Source organism: Pollicipes pollicipes, unplaced genomic scaffold (genome assembly GCF_011947565.3).
Source record: "Pollicipes pollicipes isolate AB1234 unplaced genomic scaffold, Ppol_2.1 Scaffold_4740;HRSCAF=5597_pilon_pilon_pilon, whole genome shotgun sequence".
Classification (NCBI taxonomy): domain Eukaryota; kingdom Metazoa; phylum Arthropoda; class Thecostraca; order Pollicipedomorpha; family Pollicipedidae; genus Pollicipes; species Pollicipes pollicipes.
In genome coordinates, this window is record NW_023596545.1 from 26,134,295 (window position 1) to 26,145,458 (window position 11,164).

General features: G+C 45.6%; 2 protein-coding genes across 2 annotated transcripts; both read left to right on the forward strand.

Moving 5' to 3' along the window:
* The first annotated feature begins 2,064 nt into the window (after positions 1-2,064).
* LOC119097922 (cuticle protein 7) lies at positions 2,065-3,425 on the forward strand. The gene is made up of 2 exons (XM_037220868.1): positions 2,065-2,094; positions 2,712-3,425. Exons 1-2 carry the CDS (start codon positions 2,083-2,085, stop codon positions 3,339-3,341), a joined length of 642 nt encoding a protein of 213 aa, XP_037076763.1. The 5' UTR covers positions 2,065-2,082; the 3' UTR covers positions 3,342-3,425.
* Positions 3,426-5,712: 2,287 nt separating this feature from the next.
* LOC119098111 (cuticle protein 7-like) lies at positions 5,713-6,628 on the forward strand. Its single transcript, XM_037221039.1, has 3 exons — positions 5,713-5,724; positions 5,999-6,395; positions 6,525-6,628. The coding sequence occupies exons 1-3, from the start codon at positions 5,713-5,715 to the stop codon at positions 6,626-6,628; spliced, it is 513 nt and encodes a 170-aa protein (XP_037076934.1).
* Positions 6,629-11,164: the final 4,536 nt, after the last annotated feature.

The window sequence follows — 11,164 nt, forward strand, 5'->3', positions numbered from 1 at the left end:
GGCGGTCGCGATAACTGAAGTTATCGCGGACTCGGGATACACTCTGGGGTTACCGAGAAAGGAAGAAGTGTAGTGTTGTTGACACACGATTTGAACTCGAGAACATTAAATATATATTACTTTATTGCACTTTGACGGTGTTGCGGTGGCACTACCCAATGCTCTTCTTAGACGCAACTGGTCCTGAGATTTCACCAGGGTACGTTTTTAACATATGCCTCTAAGATGGAATACATCCTTAAGGCAGCGTGTTTGGCCAATATAGTGACAGAGTGGTGCTACACTGAAAGCCGTCAGCATCCTTCGCATGGTGTAGTGCAAGTGTAGCGCTGGATAGCGATAGTTACAGAAATACTAATTTTACGGGCTGACGCTCCGTGGCTTTGTACAGCACCGTCACACACGATCACGCTGGTATGATCAAACATAATATTCCGCTTTGCTTTCATACGCCCGCTGGTATGTATCACCCTTTACGGCTAACGCAAGCAGATTGTCCAGCTAACCGATCACAGCGGCTGCGACGCACGGCTGAGCCACACGAGGCGATACATTACATTAGTTAGTGAGCATATATATGTTCGGATACCGTATGCCTGGCGAAAGACGAAAGTATGCCCCAGTTCAAAATATAGTCTAGCACTGAGCCACACAGCGCCGGCACATTTTGGATTGAACTTGGATTTAGGTCAAACTCGGTAGATACGCTAAACCAGGCCTGATCAGGCGGCATGTTGACCCCTGACCTCGCAGAGGTCAAGCAAGCTCAGTGACCTCGCATGGCTTTATGAAGCACAGTGTGACGACAGCTTGGATCTGGCGGTGCAAATGCGCCAAAAATAATGAACTGTAGCGAGCTAGCGTCGGACACGACGAGATAGCCTCGGATGATGTTGAGCCACCTGAGTGCAGCTAACAACAGGGATAAGGTCCGACATATCACAGCACATAAGCGGAAAACCATTAGTTGCAGGGGTAAAAAGAGTTCCCGACATCACAGTAATTCAAGCGAGTCAAGTCCGAAGGGTGCGGAGTCAAGTGCGGTCGGTGATTTTGGACAAACTTTTGATCAAAAGTCGTAGTTTGCTCAGCCTGGCGCAGAATCTGATTTCAACCATCATTTCTGGCTCAACTGAACCGAATTACAGGAGCTTTGCACAAAGGATTCACTAAAACAAATCTCTGGTATTCGCCATATAAACATTATCACTTTGACCCACTCTGGGGAGCTGAAAGGTGATCTGATCCTTTTTGATCAGTCATTGATGCGCAAGACAAAAAGTAAGGGTATGACATCATGTATTGTGGCGTTGCTATGCATCAATTCAGTGCAGTTGCCAGGAAATATCGATGTTTTATCATTTGATCGGTCTGTAGGTCATTTCCTTCACCTGGAAAGTGATCCATTCATCGAAAACCAAAAATCGGATACCGATGAAGATTTAAGACGACATGCAACACGGTGGCCTACACCGAATTATGATACTGTCCTTATTTCATTTTCTTAACGGCAGGGAGGCAACGGCACGCTCCATTCTCGAACAGGGAGGCAGTCCGGCAGGCTCTAGGCTATGCACTTTTTTGTGGAATGGTATGCTGGCACAAATTTTATTTTGGTTGTGTTTTTTGCGCTGAGCTGGTGGTGAATACTTTTAAATTTCAAGCCGTGTTCACCATAGGAAATGCAAATGCCAGTAATAAAACGAAGACGATGTCTTCGATTCTCTGTAACGTTCAAAGGATTCGTACATTAATAGCATAATTTCGGCTCGAACAGGAGTAAGCACCAGTTTTCCAAGAATACAGCTTATATCTAGTGCACATCCCAGTAACTTGCTGCTCTTTCACGAAGCATGCAATGTGCATTTTTTTTATCTTAAAGTTAAAATACCATAACAGAAGACTGCATGCTTGTACATAAAGAGGTAGACAATCGTCCACCAGCCGGCGAACCCGAGATGTTCTGATGGCCGACCAGGGCGGTGTCAATGCCACTGGGTCAGTGCCGGGAGGGCCACCTATAAAAGCTGCACCGGCCGGCACGCTGGCATCAGTTCACCTCCCAACTACCACAAACCCAACATGTGTTCCAAGGTAAGGGAATTGAGCGCATAACATAACAACTATTGTTATTCAGTTTCAGTCGCCATGTTTATCTCACAGGCACACACAAACAGGCAACTCTGGATCCTCCACAATACTGAAAGCCACGTATCCCAAATTTGTTCCGGTAGGTACCACACGTTTCAGGATAAGCAGCATCCATTATGTTGATCGAGGCATATATATATATATATATATATATATATATATATATATATATATATATATCCCGGTAAGCGATGAAAAAGCGGGAAGCAGATATGCGCAGCGTCAAAATTATTAAGCAAACATCATTAAGTTAGAGTTAAGCTTAAAATTAAGCGATCCAATCCTTGGTGTTCAAACACTGACAGCAAGATACAACAGATTAACGGCCGCTTGCCGCCATCAGCTAGAAAATCAAAACTACGCAATTGCCATCACCGAAAAAGATTCGATTCCGCTATCAACACCTAAGTCTTAAGCATATACTTTCTTATTACATACTAAAGCCGTGTTACCACATTTCATCGCGCTAACATCCAGGCATACTTGTTTTCGCTCAACCCGTGATCAGTGCTTATGCATAATCTATTCATATATCCTAGCATGTCTTACGGCGCTGGCAGGTTCCCGTGGCATTCCTGCTGCTGGGTGTGGCCGTGGTCTTCTCGGCCCCGCCTCCTCCGTACCACGCTACCGAGGCACCGGTCCAGTATGAGTACCAGTACGCCGTCTCGGACGAATACGCTGGGCTCGATTACGGCCAGACGGAGAGCCGAAACGGCTACGAGACGACCGGCTCGTACCACGTGCTGCTACCCGACGGCCGCGTGCAGCGGGTACAGTACAGCGTGGTCGGCGATCAGGGGTACGACGCCGATGTCACCTACGAGGGTGAAGCCAAGGAGTACCAGCCCGCTCCCAAGTACGAGAAGCCGGCGCCCTCTTACCACCACGCGCCCGTGTACCACCCCAGGCCGTCGTACCACGCCGCTCCCGTGTACCACCAAGTGCCTGCGTACGGTGCTCGGCATTATGGCGGCGCCCGGGCCCGCACGTACAACCTGCAGAAGGCGACCGAAGCGCCCCTGGCGGAAGCCGAGGAAGCTGCAGTTGAGGAGCCGGCCGCCGTTGAGGAGGCGGAGGAGGTAGCGGAGGAGGTGGAGGAGGAGGTCGCTGAGGTCGAGGAGGCCGAACCAGAGGTGGAATCTGTCGCCGAGGGTGGCGAGAAGGCTTATCAACAGGACGCCAAATAGAGCATCCCATAGTGGAGTGTTCGTCCGAGACGGCGTCATGTCAACTGTTTTTATTTTGTGCGAAATATAAAAAATGGAATATGATATTGACTGTCCAATGCATAAGAACTTTGCTTCCAAATGACACAATTAAGTAGTTGCATATGCTCAGGTAAGTACTCTCAGGCCCGATTACGTGAGCAAGGTGACGAGTGGCGTTTATTTTTTAACAAAATTTGTACACAATTGTTGAGATTATCTATATTTTAAGCACGAATGGGAGTCTACCAAGGCGGGAGGTAGATGTTATGTACGGTCAGTGATCATGTAGCTGCGGTAACAAAAAGCAATCTACAGAACCGCACAACATTGGTGAAGGTACTTTGGTAACATGGTTTGAAGAAAGAGATTTGATACATTCTACGTTCAATGTGGTGAAGGTACTCTGGTAGCATGGTTTCATGGAAGAGATTTAATACGTCCTATGCTCAATTTGTCTGGCTTAAATGGTCCTAATTCAGTAAAGGTCTCTGACGTTTCACGTCAGGTGTGCACGACTACAGTGCTATCTTCATGACAAGCTTCTTGAGTGAGAAACGGAGCCGCCTGCAAGTTACGCTTCATAAATGTTATGGCCGCTTATACACTCTTCCGAGGCATCAGACACCACGTTAATGGCTTTCATATTGCATTAGCGCGGCAAACATCAAAGGCAAATCGCGAAAAAGCTTACAAAACCTCAACAAATCGACGTCGCAGCGAAATTGGGTAAACACGTTCTTACGAAGGAGAGAACATACAGTCGCGATGACAAAACCTGTGTGTATAGGCGCTCATCTTCGCGCCAAACGCAGCCATAGACCCAATTGCTCTAAGCCTATGATAAAAAAATAATGAACCCATCTACAACTCACCTTGCGTTCTCATTAAACATCAACGATGTACATTTGATTAGTGCGCTGAATCAGCCTAGAAGCGACCAAACATCTGTTCGGGCACGCTATAGTCAAACCTGAGAGACACCAATCTAACACAACCCAGCTTACTGCGACCAATGCATATGCAAATCATCTGCACTTTTCCCAGCAGTTTGGTCGCCGCAGATGGTTCTACGTCATATCAGAACAAGTTCTTGGATTAGCATAGAATCAAAGATGCAGTCATTCCTGATCAATTTCTAAGAAATGAGGTCTATGAATAAACACAAAATAAACAAGAACAGGCCTCAAAGTACACCTACCTAATCAGAGTAATTTTGTTGCCATTATAAATAAGTCGGCTTTATTGGCTTAGGGCTTGGTATGAGCTGTACGATAATAGTCACGAAATTTACCTCCGACGAAGGCTCGCCTGGGTAATGGCGTGCAAGGATTTTTCCTGGCCGTATTGGTATAACTCATGCGTTTTGGTTCATATACCGAACAAGCCTCTGTAATTAAAACATTGCATTACTAATATAATTATACAAATAACCCATAACAAATCCAGAGTACATGACTATGTTAAGGCCCCATTGATTCCATTTTGTGGAAATGCGGTATGCCAAACCATAATTACGTTTCGGCAACCAGCATTCCATGCTTCAGTTAATTTGGATGCCATTGCAAGACCGCAAGGCTAAGACTTGCCAGGTTGACTTAGCCAAGCGAATTGGAAGCGTAAATAGTTTGACCTGACCAAAAAATAATACATTTTATCTTTGCCTGTCATTATTATGCACACAACTTTGAAACCAGCTTTCAGGAATGAGCTCCAGTTAAATCAGTAGTGAATGGAGAACTGGCAAAACAAATATTTCAGGTTAAACTACAACCACGACCGCAAACAGAAATGTGCATCTCGTATTATGTCTTTGAACCGCCTCGATGTGCAGTTCTTTCGATGAACCAGCGGTGAAAGAAAACAGTCGATGCCAAACTGAAACACTACACAACGACCTTTCAGGTAACAGGGCTTAAAATCGGGTTTCATAGCAGGACCGGACTTTTCTTCAGTGACCTTAGATGTGCTTGCCTCATGGCAGGACCGGAATTTTTATTCAATAGCTTTAGGAGTTGCTTGCTTAAGATTAGGGTGCTTAATCCTTAAACATATACATATGCATATATATATATATATATATATATATATATATATATATTATATATATACATGCACATCTATATATGTGTGTGTATGTTATCCTGAAATGTAGAGTTAACCTCATCACGCCAGGCTCAAGGAGAGAAATGAGGGCAGTATTCGTAGCCTCATCCGCAGCGAAACGAGATGTTCTGATGGCCGACCAGGGCGGTGTCAATGCCACTGGGTCAGTGCCGAGAGGGCCACCTATAAAAGCTGCACCGGCCGGCACTCTGGCATCAGTTCAGCTCCAGAGTACCACAAAGCCAACATGTGTTCCAAGGTGAGTGAAATGCACATATAAAACAACTGCGTTTGAAATTCAGTGTCAGACATCTCGTCTGGTTTGGGATATTGACTTTCACTCACGGAAGTTGCGCGACAAAGTATTCCCATTTGTGTTATGGCATGCACATACTCCTGTAATATGCAAATCAGATATTTACCATGCTTGTGTGAATATTCTATACACTTAAGTACATTTGTTTCAACTTTCCGTAATCATCTGTTATGCACTATCTTCTAATGTTTCCTGGCATATCTTACCGCGCTGGCAGGTTCCCGTTGCGTTCCTGCTGCTGGGTGTGGCCGTGGTCTTCTCGGCCCCGCCTCCTCCGTACCACGCTACCGAGGCACCGGTCCAGTATGAGTACCAGTACGCCGTCTCAGACGAATACGCTGGGCTCGACTACGGCCAGACGGAGAGCCGAAACGGCTACGAGACGACCGGCTCGTACCACGTGCTGCTACCCGACGGCCGCGTGCAGCGGGTACAGTACAGCGTGGTCGGCGATCAGGGGTACGACGCCGATGTCACCTACGAGGGTGAAGCCAAAGAGTACCAGCCCGCTCCCAAGTACGCGAAGCCGGCGCCCTCTTACCACCACGCGCCCGAGTACCACCCCAGGCCGTCGTACCACGCCGCTCCCGTGTACCACCAAGCGCCCGTCTACGGTGCTCGGCATTATGGCGGCGCCCGGGCCCGCACGTACAACCTACAGAAGGCGACCGAGGCGCCCCTGGCGGAAGCCGAGGAAGCTGCAGCTGACGAGCCGGCCGCCGTTGAGGAGGCGGAGGAGGTAGCGGAGGAGGTGGAGGAGGAGGTCGCTGAGGTCGAGGAGGCCGAACCCGAGGCGGAGACCGCCGCCGAGGGTGGTGAGGAGGCTTATCAACAGAACGCCGAATAGAGCATCCCGTAGTGAAGTGTTCGTCCGAGATGGTGGCATGTCAACTGTTTTTATTTATTGAGAAATATAAGAAATGAAACATGATATCGACTGTCTAATGCATCAAAACATTTCTTCCACATGACACAATTAAGTAGTTGCGTATGCTCAGACCATTATCCTTATGAACCGATTACGTGAGCAAGGTGACGGGTGGCGTTTATTTTCTGCAAAACTTGTACATAACTGTTGGAATGATCTATATTTTAAGCACGAGTTGTAGGCTGCCGAGGCGGGAGGTAGATGTTCCCTACTGGCAGCCATTATGTAGCTGCGATAAAAAGAAACAATCTGCAGCAACACACAAAATGGCTTAAGGGACTTTGGTAACATGGTTTGAAGGAGGACATTTCATACGCTCTACGTTTAATGTGACCTTTTTCGAAGTCAAATTAGGTCAGTAACCATCGAGAGCCTGGCTGTACATAACATTGTCCTTAGATCACAATTTTGTTGCTTTCAATCTGTTTACGGACCCCATCATGCGTTCGTTTGGCGATTGAGGTGTTGATCTCATCTAACGAAAGTCGCCTTTTCTGTTCGGTGTTCCATGCTCTAAGTGTGAACTGACCTAATGGGCGAGGGCCTCATCCTTAAATTGGACCGCGTCGGTTCACTTAGACACAAAGCTGTCAAAGTCTGTGTTTGAACTGTGGTAAGCATGTCGAAGTGCATCAAGAAAAAGTGCAACAAATGTATGATTTTTTGGAACTCAGTCATACCATTTCAAGAAGCTGTATTGAATCAACCTTTGTTGCGGATCTAAATGTCCTCGGCACGGCCACACAAACTCTTAAAGCCGGATGAGCATTAACTGTTTGCATATTTTTGTGACCTCTTTCCAAAACTTGAGGACAGTACGGAAAGGCCGAGGTTGGATAATAAGTTGACGCCATCTCCCTTGACGCCGTTCGCTAGTTGACTAATGGTTTTATTCCAAAATCTCACAATCTCCAATCTAATTTTGTCTCTCGAAAGGCAGTTATGTTTCAAACATTGGGCGACGTCTCCTGTCACTTAAACGCAATATTGACAACATCAAAGGCATATACAGCCTGACAGCCTAAAAATCAGCATTAGCATTGCATTATGGTAGCAAGAGAAATCCCTGCAGCAGTGTTTTTAACCAGTGGCGCACCCGCCACGAAAAACTAAAGCTGCGGTGGGCAGTCGGTGAAATGCACCCCTGGCGCTAGCCAAACGTAGGCCATTGTTACATATCCCAGCAAGCTTGAATCAGCGTTTGCTGCAGACCTAAGCTTTTTCGGCACTAACCATTTGCATATTATCTGTGACCTCTTTCGAAATTTGAGGAGCTCACAGAAAAGCCAAGGTTGTGTAATTAGTTGACGCCGTCCCCCCCCCCTTCCCTTGCACACCGCCCATCGTTAACAACGCTTGCAATCAAACGGCTGATAACTCTGCAATATTGTTTGTAATGGATGTTCACCAGGTGACCATGTTTTATTCCAACAATCGCCCAATCTCCAATCTAATTTTGTCTCCAGAAAGGCGGCGATCCTTCAGATATTGGGCGGCTTGTCCTGTCGTTTAAACGTAATATTGGCAACATGAAAGGCATATGCAGCTTGACAGCCTAACAATCCGCATTTACTGTGGGTTATGGTAGCAAGAGAAATCGCTGCAGCAGTGCTTTTAGCCGATGGCACACCCACCACGACGAAAAACTAAAGCTGCTGTGGCAGTCGGCGCAATACACTCTTAACGCTAGTGGAACGCATATCATAGTAACATATCCCAGAAAGCTCTATTCTCTGAGAAAGGCACCAAAATCGAAAAAACTAGGAAAGATGCAAACGAAATCTTGCCATTGGTGTACTTAGTTGCGTTATCTATCAGACCAGATACTTCATCCTTCCCTGTCCGATTTCTGCTGGAAGGCCTCCTGTCAGAAAAGTGGCTTCTTGTTGCTATCGCCTACCTAGCCAGGTCTGCCCTTCATTTCTTCCGGACGCGCATATATTTGCAACCATTGACTACAACTTCATTCAGTTTTCAGCGATGTGAAACGGAGCTGCCTACAAGTTACGCTTCACAAATTTTACGGCTCCTTATGTGCTCTTCTCGGGGCAACAGACACCAGGTTCATGGCTTCCATATTGCATTAGTGAAGCAAGCATTAAAAGAGATTTGCAAAAAGCTGACATCATCAGATTGAGACTTCAACAAATCGTCGTCGCAACGAAAGTGCGTCAATATTTTCTCACGTAAAGAGAGCATCCAGTCGCAATGGCAAAATCTGACCATGTAGGCGGTCATCTTCGCGCCAAAAGCAGCCATGGACCCACCTGTTTCCAACCTTTGATCGAGAAATCATGAACCAACTGCAACTCACCATGCGCGCCCATTAAACATCAACGATGCCCAATTGATTAGTGCGCCGAGTCGACCGAGAAGCGACCAAACATCTGTTCGGGCACACTATAGTTAAACCTGAGAGACACCAATCTGACACAGCCCAGCTTATTGCCACCAATGCATATGCAAATCATTTGCACTTTCCCAGCAGTTTGGTCGCCACAGATGATTGTAATCATAGCAAAAGGATTTCTTGGATTAACATGGAATCGGAGACCAGTTATAGCTAACCAATTTCCAAAGAGTGCGATCTGTGAACAAACACAAACAAACACGAACAAGCCTCAAAAAGCATCTATCTAAATAGACCAATTGTGCTGGCCTTGTAAGTAAGTTGGCTTTATGAGCTTAGGGTTTGGTATAAGCTGCATCATAAAAGCTGCATGATAGTTACGACTCATACCTTCCTGACGGCTCGTCTGGCTAATGGCGTGTCAGGTTTTTCCTAGCCATATTGATATAATTCATGCGTTTTGGTTCATACACCAAACCAGTTTATGTTGTTTAAATATTGTAGCGCTACTATAATCATGCAATTTTCCCACTTCAAATCCAGAGTACACGACTCTGCTAAAGCCCCATTGATTTCATTTGGTGGAAATGCGGTATGCTAAATCATAAATAAGTTTCGTCAACCAGCATTGCATGCTTCAGTTAGTTTTCATGCCATTGACTACAAGGCTAAGACTTGCAAGGCTGACTTACCAAAAGGAATTAGGAGCGTACAAGTTTTGGCCAGACTAAAAAATGCTGCATTTTTTCCTTGCCTGTCAGCATTATGCGCGCAACTTTAAACCTAACTTTCAGGAATGAGCTTCAGTTAAATCAGTAATCAACAGAGAACTAGCAAAACAATTTTTTCGGATGAAACTACAACGGCAACCGCAGACGAAAACGTGTATCTCATATCATGTTTTTGCACCACCTCGATGTGCGTTTTTTTTTTCGATGAACGAACGGCGACAAAAGCCTTTGGTACTAAAATGAAAGACGACAATAAATATCGTCAGGTGACAGAGTATAAAATCGGGCACCAAAGTTGTGGAACCGGAATTTTTCTCCAATGGTTTTAGGGGTACTCCGTTTAAGATTAGGGTACTATATCCATAAAGTATATATATATATATATATATATATATATATATATATATATATATATATATATATTGTGTGTGTGTGTGTGTGTGTGTGTGGTGTGTGTGTGTGTGTGTGTGTGTGTGTGTGTGTGTGTGTTGTGTGTGTGTGTGTGTGTGTGTGGTGTGTGTGTGTGTGTGTGTGTGTGTGTGTGTGTGTGTGTGTGTGTGTGTGTGTGTGTGTATGTGTGTGTATTCTGAAATGTAGGGTTTTCCTCATCACGCCAACTCCAAGGAGAGAAATGAGGGCAATATTCTCAACCGCAGACGAAAACGTGTATCTCATATCATGTTTTGCTCCACCTCGATGTGCGATTTTTTTCGATGAAACAACGGCGAAAAAAGCCTTTGATACTAAAATGAAAAACGACAAAAAATATATTCAGGTGACAGGGTATAAAATCGGGCACCAAAATTGTGCAACCGGAATTTTGCTCCAATGGTTCTAGAGAAACTCCGTTTAAGATTAGGGTACCATATCCAAAAAGTATATATATATATATATATATATATATATATATATATATGTGTGTGTGTGTGTGTGTGTGTGTGTGTGTGGTGTGTGGTGTGTGTGTCACTGAACTGTAGGGTTTTCGTCATCACGCCAGCCCTAAGGAGAGAAATGACAGGCAATATTCGTAGCCTCATGCGCCAGCGAACCCGAGATGTTCTGTTGGCCGACCAGGGTGATGTCAATGCCACTGGGTCAGTGCCGAGAGGGCCACCTATAAACCCTGCACCGGCCGACACACTGGCATCAGTTCAGCTCCAGAGTACCACAAAGCCAACATGTGTTCCAAGGTGAGTGAAATGCACATAAACACCGCGTTTGCAATTCAGTGTCAGACATCTCGTCTGGCTTGGGATATTGACTTTCACTCACGGAAGTTGCGCGACAAAGTATTCCCATTTGTGTTATAGCATGCACATACTCCTGTAACATGCAAATCAGATATTTACCATGCTTGTGTGAATATTCTATACA

Excerpts from the sequence above, each read along its gene's own strand:
- LOC119098111 (XM_037221039.1), top strand. Across the intron at positions 6,396-6,524 it reads CCACCAAGCGCCCGTCTACG|CGGAGGAGGTGGAGGAGGAG; the intron begins GTGCTCGGCATT and ends CGGAGGAGGTAG.